We start from the raw sequence: 8,508 nt of genomic DNA on the forward strand, positions 1-8,508 counted from the left end.
AGTGTTCATACTGTGTACTCACTTCCCTTTAGAATAACTTCCTGAGACAGACAGTGCTTTTGTGACTCTTGGCATGAATTACTACATTTAGTTCTGATCTACTTTATACCACTACCCTTTCATTAAACCACCCTATGGGGGAATAACAGTACCATTGCTTATAAGTGGAACAACTGTCCACTGGGGGAAGCAGAAGGAAAGTGAAGTCATGCAACCTTTCCCCCCAAAATTGGAGCCTGCAATAAAAAAAAAATTGCATTGTAACCTGGCACTCTGGAGATGTCGCATTTTGTTGTGTGTGAAAGTGAGTATCAAGTAGCAGAGAGTCAACTGGAATATGAAATCAAACTGGGGTCCTGAAATCCTATAACAGTGTTGTAACAGAGACTTGTAATGAAGAGTGTATAGTACAGTGTCATCATAACTGAGTCACAGTGATCTTCTCTTCCACCCTCCCCAACCCCACCAAACTCCATGCTGCTGATCAGTTCTGCATAAGAATGGGTTACGGTATGATACAGGCAGACTGGGAAAGTCCCACGTCTCTCCCTGGCCAGTGTTGACATAGTCTGTCTCAACTGGGTGGCAGTGCAGGACTCAAACGGGGTTCTGCTCCAGAATGCAGACCTGCAGGTCCTGTTGGAAATTTGCATATGTGGATGCTGCGTAAGAAGGAGGCTGGGTTCAACCATTATAGCGCCACAGATTAAGAATACCCCTGTAGCTACTTGGGCAAACTACCAGTGTCAATACTGGCTAAAGAACTGTGCCCCAGCAAAGCTCACTGCTTTGAAGACAAGACCAATAGCTTGCATTTATATAGTGCCCTTGATGCAGAAAACGGTGCCAAAGTGCTTCACAGAGGTGTGAGAAAAATACAGCCACTGAGCCAAATAAGGAGAGATTAAGAACGGTGACAACAAGCTTGGGTTTTGCAGAGGAGAGGGAAGTGTGGAGACCGTGGGATTTAGGAAGGGAGTTACAGAGAGTGGGACCTAGGCTGCTGAAGGCACAACAGCCAGTAGCAGTGAAAGGAAGGGGGATTTACAAGAGGTCAGAGGAAAGGAGAGTTTGGGGGGAGGGATTATTGAACTGGAGGAGGTTATAGAGATATGGAAGGGGTAGGCCTTGAAGGAATTGCAACACAATGATCAGAACTTTATATTTGAAACGTCGGGGGACTCAGAGTCAATGTAGGTCAGCAAGGATGTGATGGGTGAATGATACTTGGTGCAGGATAATATTCGAAGAATGAGGAGAAAATGGCTGTTACAGAATGAAGGTTGTGGTAATTGACCCACACAGATATAGTATAGTGAAAGCAAGAAAGACTTGCACTTGTACAACACCTTTCACAATCCCAGGATGCCCAAAGCGCTTTACAGCCAATGGCGTACTTTTTGAAGTGTAGTCACTGTTGTAATGTAGGGTGTTATAATGGTGGTAGATTTCAATTCAAATTGAATATAGGAACTCAGGTTCTTCCTCTGAAATTCCTATGCATTGCATCATTATTCCTGTATTGAACTAATCTAGAGGATGTAATTCCTACCCTGCCCTAACCACAGATGCTTGTCTGAGCAATGGTCTTTGGATTGAATGGGCAGCAATGCCAGCTCTGTGAGAGCCTGGGGAGATGTGTGGTGCATTATGGGCTGTTTGTAATTAGGGTAATGTTCAACATATTTGCAGTTTGCATGAGGATTTTAGAGCATGTTCTAATATTAATTGATCCCCCTTCCCCCAATGTAGAATAATTGTGCAGTCCCTCTGCTTCCTTGGGCATGTGACCTTGCCAGCATTTTGTGTACCCTTTAGCTTTAGTTGCATCTGAATAGTTTTCCCAGTGTCTCTGCAACCAGATTCTGTTATATTTACTGTTTAGTGATAAACCCATCTGATGGAAATAGTTTTGTCAATCGGGCAAAATCAGCTGTTAGCAAGTACAGTATGTCCTTTCTCGAGTCAAAAATAAAACAAATCCAAAATCGCTGGTTAGTTTGAAGACTCTAATTACTTAATGTGGGAGAATAATAGATCCGAGAATTGCAGATGTTTCAAAACTCCAGTCTCAGCCAGTAACTAACTCAGCCAGAGAGGATGTCCTGGACCAGCAGGTTCCCAGTGACTGATAATTCATCTTTTCGTAAATGTTTCAGTCATTAAGAGCCAATTCTGTATTTGGTTTATTAACTTCTCCCACACCACATGGATGAGCTATCATTTCTGGCACGATCAGGTTGTATGCTTAAGTCCAGATCAGGTAAATTTGTCCCATGCTGATTATTACAGCACAGAAAATCACGTTGCTGACTTGTAAGCCTTAATTCAATGAAAGCCCAGCCTCAAGAATTGCATTCAGCTGTTCTGGGCATCCTATTTTTTCAATGTGGGACCTGGACAGCTCAGTAAAGAAGATAAATAAAACATTTTGAACTTAACAATAGAAATAAAGGTTAAATTAGGCAGTTAAAAATAAATAAAGCTAAAATGCTAAATAAAAATTAAAGTGGGAGGGAAGACAAGCCAAGCAGATCACTTAAGATATGTTTATTTAAAATTATAGCTAAATTTTTTTTACGTTTAAGGGTTAAAATTGGTAATAAAAGACACTTCTAATTTCCGTGTTTTGCTTTTTCCTGAATTCGGGTCAAACAATCGGGCAAAATCAGCTGTTAGCAAGTACAGTATGTCCTTTCTCGAGTCAAAAATAAAACGGAATATTTGAAGCAAATAAAATCCTGTAATAAATGTTCACACCTCCCTTCACAGTATAATGCTGAAAGAAGTTGGCATGCATCATTAGCTGCACCCTCAGCGTCTCCTCCCCCGTGAAACTTTGACCAGCTGCACGTTAATGCTGGCCATTGGTATGATGAGGTGCTACTTGCACTAAACAGGAAAAGCGATTGCATTCAATGTACCAGAATTGCAGTATGTTGATCCTGACATTTTATCGTTTATCCCTAATTTTGAATCCAACTTTCAGAGGATATTTGTCAAGTTTAAACAAGCTTAATGAGGTCGAACTCTTGATATCAGAAGGCTTAATCATAAGTGCTTTTTAAAAAAAAAACAAGGAAGAGGAGAACTGGGAATTCCTGGTGTTGCCAGATGTTAAAAGTTCTTCCAGCACGCCACAGTGTCAACACCTCCTCACTTTGCAACAACCAGATCATTGTAAGAATGAAAAAGCAGCAACTTTCCGTCCCCAAAAATCTCCACTCCATCCAAACCATGAAGACTTGCGTTCGTAGTCCGGCTTGTTAGATGTCGCGATTCTTTTATATGATCTGTATCTTTTTCACAGTGTCCTTTTTTTACGCAAAGTCCATAAAGCTCCACATAGTTTGGAAGAGGTGGTTCCTGATGACTCCCGCAAAATTCTCTTAAAATTCAAATGAAGTATTTGTGTACAAATCATCAGGTTCCCCCTGACATCATGATTCAGGAACTCCATGGAAAAGATGCAGTCCATGATAAACAGACAGCCATAACTATTTGCCAAGTTGTTTCTCTGTAATTGGGGTGATAAAATGCAGAGCACACACGAGGCAGGAGGTAGTGATACAACAGGTACTGTATCATTAATGTGTGATCCCTATACCCATGTTGGAAGGTGCGTATGTTGTATAATCAATGAATGATATTCCCCTGGGTTAATACGATAGCAAAATACTGCAGATGCTGGAAATCTGAAATAACAACAGAAAATGCTGGAAAAACTCAGCAGGCCAGGCAACATCCGTGGAGAGAGAAATAGAGTAAATGTTTCAGGTCGAAACACGACCTGAAACGTTGACTCTATTTCTCTCTCCATGGATGTTGCCTGGCCTGCTGAGTTTTTCCAGCATTTTCTGTTGTTATTCCCCTGGGTTAAATTGCTTTGAGTCTCATTGTTTTACTTACTCTAAGGAGAATAGGTAAAATTTACCTCCAATTGGATCTACATGCTGCTCTGCTGTGGCAAAAAATGTAATCAACATAAGAACAGAAGAAATAAGAGCAGGAGTAGGCCATACGGCCCCTTGAGCCTGCTCCGCCATTCAATAAGATCATGGCTGACCATCGACATCAACTCCACTTTCCTGCCCGATCTCCATATCTCCATATGGCCTCTTGGCTGCTGAGCCCTTCCAGGTCTTCAATGACCATCACAACAGAGGAGATCTATCTGAGAACAAGTTGAACTGTGCTGATAGTGGATGAACTGATATTTGTTGGCCTGTGTATCAGATCTGGCAGCCGTTTAGCTGGCACAGAGCTGTCAGACAATGCATGCATATAGTGTGTATGATATGCACTGGTGTGCACTTTTACCACTATGTGGGCTGTTCACCAATGTAAAAAGGCCATTCAGCATTATGGCTTCTAATTGTAAACTATTCTATTAAAAAATGCAGATGTCTGACCAGCAAAGTACTGTTTGAGCAGAATGGGGAAAGTTATGGTAAGACTTAGGCAAGTGATTGGCCAATTAATCCTGCTAATCCAGTGTTGGCTTAATGCATGCTTTCCAGCCTTGTTACTAACTGTTTATCACACTGCTTGCCTGCACTTGTACTAATAATGCATGGGTAAAGAGGATTCTTGGACAGCAGAAAAAATGCCTATATACACACTGAATTCTTTACACTGTTAAAGCATCCAGTTGGGCTGTTCAGTGGTTAATGTACAAATGACAGCAGTTTCTGTATTATTATCGTTGTGGCCACCTTTTATAGTGTACCTTGCTCTTCTGAAGGTTCTATTAGTGCCATGAGCTATTCTGTAGGAAGGCGCCGAGTTACCCCTGTTACGTGCAGGATATACTACAGTACAGGTGATGCTAGAGGATTTGTGATGTATCACTCCTGGAAGCAGTGTGTTATATACAGGCTGGATTTGTAGTGAAGTTCTAGGAATGTTCTCTTTGTTTATAAAAGGTCAGGTTTTCAACATTGTGCACTATTCACTGAATCAGCTCTTGATGTGTGTCTTTAAAGCCTTCACCCTGCTGTGATGGTGGAGGTTTCAGAAGATCTGATAACTGGAAATTATCCTGGAACGGTATCTTGTGTCCTGACTGTGCATGCAGTGTTTCTTGGGATCTCACTGATTTTTTGTGTTTGCCGCTAGATTCTGATTCTACTGTGCAAGAGCAGGACTCGAACCACTCTAAGTCTCCTGTGGAGTTGATGCCTGCTGCAGGCAACACAGAACTTAAAAAACACGAGCAGCAGGACATTGACAATGACTCGGAGAGCACCGCTTTGTGAAGGGTCCCAACACTCCGCCATTTGCACCGCTAAACTATACTCTTAGAAGCTTGATTCTGCTGCTGTCCTAAGGATGCGCCAACCTGCAACAAAAAAAAAAACCACAAAAGAAAAAAACCCACTTGGTTATTTTCCACTGGATGTGCTCATGTTGCATGGAATATGATTTAAAGGGCTCATCAATGCCACTATCATGGGCTGATAATGCCACTATCATGGGCTCATCAATGCCACTATCATGGGCTCATCAATGCCACTATCACGGTCTCTGGGCCAATCTTATACTTTGTGGTTCAGACAGGAGATGCTTCTGGAAGACATTCCCTCATTGCAGGAAACAGGTTACATGAAAAGCAATTCCTCTCTGGGATTTTGACTGTGGGTTAACAGCCACTCATTTGGTTACAGTTGGGTTAACAGTGCCTTGTGCAATGATCACCAAGTTTTTGGATGAAAACTCACTGGTCTTACATTTATTTTTCTTTTTTTTTAAATTGTACTTTGAGCAGTATCCAGATTTTGTACAAGTTAATTATTTCTGTGTTGAGTTTGACACATACAAGAAAATGGTACTGGGCTGAGACTGATTCTGCTCAATCTGTACATTTGTATTTATCCTTAATGCAGATCACTAGTAAGATTAATGCTAAACCGATTGTACTCGGTTGGTATTCACTTTGATGCTATTTTCTTCTGTTTAACATAAAGTGCACTTCCTGCCTTACGTCTTGTTTTGCATACAAGGCAATTTTATAACTGATTAAAACTGAACAAATAATTAATCCTTAATACTGTTTTCATTAGTCTGAACATCTGTTTTGAATTATAAACAAAAATACATTCGGAAAAATGTGTATAAATTACATTCATGTATTAAAAAGGAAATAAAATAAGCCACTAAGCTGGTTGCTTGTGGACATGGACTCAGTGTTCATGACACTTTTTTTAATTGACAAACCCAGGTGAAGGACCAAGGCTCATAGTTGCAGACACCCAGAATTGAAAGAACAGAACAGGATGCAAGATAAATCTGGAAGTAGTGATTAGGTGATGCCAAACTTGGGATTGAAAAACCTGAACATTATTGCAGGTAAGGAGTTCCATAGTTTTGAGGTTCTGGGGAAAATACTGTTATGAGTAGGAGACAGTACAAGTGGTCTTGGAGAAGGAAGGGCATGTAGGGCAATATATTTCTATGGTGTGGAGATGCCGGTGTTGGCCTGGGGTGGACAAATGTAAGAAGTCACACAACACCAGGTTATAGTCCAACAGCTTTATTTGAAATCACAAGCTTTCGGAGCGCTGCTCCTTCGTCAGGTGAAGTGGAGAGATGCATATAGACACAGCATATATAGTCAGAGAATGCTGCCAGATGATTACAGGTAATCTTTCTAACTGCCCTTTATCACACCTCGGCAGAGAGATAATCACAGCAATCAAAGGTGTGAATGGTGTCCAAACAGGTCAGTCAGGAAAACATTACATCAAAGAACAATGAGGTGGGGTCACAAGGGGTCAAATGTTGCAGATGCTGGGGTCTGTATGAAAAACAAAAAACATTTTTTTTGCTGGAAATCACAGCAGGTCCGGCCGCATCTGTGTAGAGAGAACAAGCCAACGACGACTCGAGTCTGGATGACCCTATGTCAGGTGGGGTTACATGTAGCGTGACATGAACCCAAGATCCCGGTTGAGGTCGTCCTTGTGAGTGCGGAACTTGGCTATCAGTTTCTGCTCGACGATTTTGCGTTGTGTGTCTCGAAGGCCGCCTTGGAGAATGCTTACCCGAAGATCAGAGGCTGAATGTCCTTGACTGCTGAAGTGTTCCCCGACTGGGAGGGAACACTCCTGCCTGGCGATTGTTGTGCGGTGTCTGTTCATCCGTTGTCGCAGTGTCTGCATGGTCTCGCCGATGTACCATGCTCCGGGGCATCCTTTCCTGCAACGTATGAGGTAGACAACGTTGGCCGAGTCACATGAGTATGTACCATGTACCTGGTGGGTGGTGTCCTCACATGTGATGATGGTATCTGTGTTGATGATCTGGCATGTCTTGCAGAGGTTGCCGTGGCAGGGTTGTGTGGTGTCGTGGTCGCTGTTCTCCTGAAAGCTGGGTAATTTGCTGCGAACGGTGGTCTGTTTGAGGTTAGGTGGCTGTTTGAAGGAAAGGATGCCCCGGAGCAGGCGGAAAAGCAAGGATGAGAATTTTTTGAAGTCAACTCGCTGGACACAGGAAGGTAATGGAACTTAGAGAGGATTGGGATGATGAAAGTGTAGAACATTTTTGGATGAGGATGCCGGCTCTGGCATTTTGGATGAGCTGAGAGAGGAATGTCAATTAGGAATGTGCAGGATTGAGGTAGGGAGGACGGCTGTGAGAGCATTACAGAAGTCGAGTCTCAAGGTGATGAAGATACGTACTACAGTTTCAGTAGCAATGGGGTAGAAGTAGGGGCAGAAGTGGGCAATGTTGTGGAGGTGGAAGTAAGCGGTTTTGGTAACCGCGCATGTGGGGGATGTCGAAGTTTCGACTGTTCAATAAGACTCTGTGAAACAAAGTGATCGTCAAAGGCAGACTTTATTTAACTACTTGCTAGCAAGGGGAGCTTCACGTAGGCAAAGGCTATCGTGACTTCTCCGAATACATGGACAAAAACACCTCTTTTTATACACAAAGATCAAAACCTTTTATCACATGGTATGGTATTGAGAGACACAATTAATAACATTAAGAAAGAGATGAGTAAGGAATGTTTAAGGTCAACAAGAAGATGACTAAAGGGTCAGCAGAGCCTCGGTGTCTTAAGATAAGGTTAGTCAATAGATAATCAAAAAGTCATGATGCAGGAATACCTTTAGATAAAGTTAATTAATTTTATACAATGGAGACGGTTTGTCTCTCACTTTGGTTCTGGACATTCATACGAATGTTTACAGTACATGTCCTTCGGTTATCATGCTTTTTGTTCTGCTAAGCTTATCTTGTTTATGGAACTGTCTAGCCTGCAAGCTACAAAGGAGTCACATCCTCGTCCTTAAACCGCTTCCTAATATGGTCTTGCTTGTTTCCCTTTATGCTATACTGTGCGAAGTCATTTTGATCTGCTGAAAGTTCCAGACTCCATTTTTATTTAAGAGTGTATGTGTGCTTATTTTATACTAATGTGTGGATATATATTTCTATGCTGATGCACTTCTACAGGGAGGAAGCTGAGCTCAGGGACGAGCAATATAACAAGTTCTGCACCTC

At 42.0% G+C, this 8,508-nt stretch overlaps 1 protein-coding gene across 9 annotated transcripts in view; it reads left to right on the top strand.

The window, feature by feature from the left end:
• The window catches only part of arhgap17a (Rho GTPase activating protein 17a), a 154,819-nt gene extending 148,638 nt beyond the window's left edge, over positions 1-6,181 (top strand). For 5 of the 9 annotated variants that reach the window (XM_086000117.1, XM_086000121.1, XM_086000118.1 and 2 more), the window contains 2 exons: positions 4,404-4,450; positions 5,119-6,181. In XM_086000117.1, coding sequence (XP_085856243.1) covers positions 4,404-4,450; positions 5,119-5,258 — 187 coding nt within the window. In that variant the 3' untranslated portion in view covers positions 5,259-6,181. The remainder of the gene's footprint in view (positions 1-4,403; positions 4,451-5,118) is intronic. The other 4 variants (XM_086000119.1, XM_086000120.1, XM_086000124.1 and 1 more) reach the window with 3 other exon arrangements.
• The last annotated feature ends 2,327 nt before the right edge of the window (positions 6,182-8,508 follow it).

Source organism: Somniosus microcephalus, chromosome 11, assembly GCF_052327205.1.
Source record: "Somniosus microcephalus isolate GS21.2 chromosome 11, FLI_Smic_1.0, whole genome shotgun sequence".
NCBI classification, from domain to species: domain Eukaryota; kingdom Metazoa; phylum Chordata; class Chondrichthyes; order Squaliformes; family Somniosidae; genus Somniosus; species Somniosus microcephalus.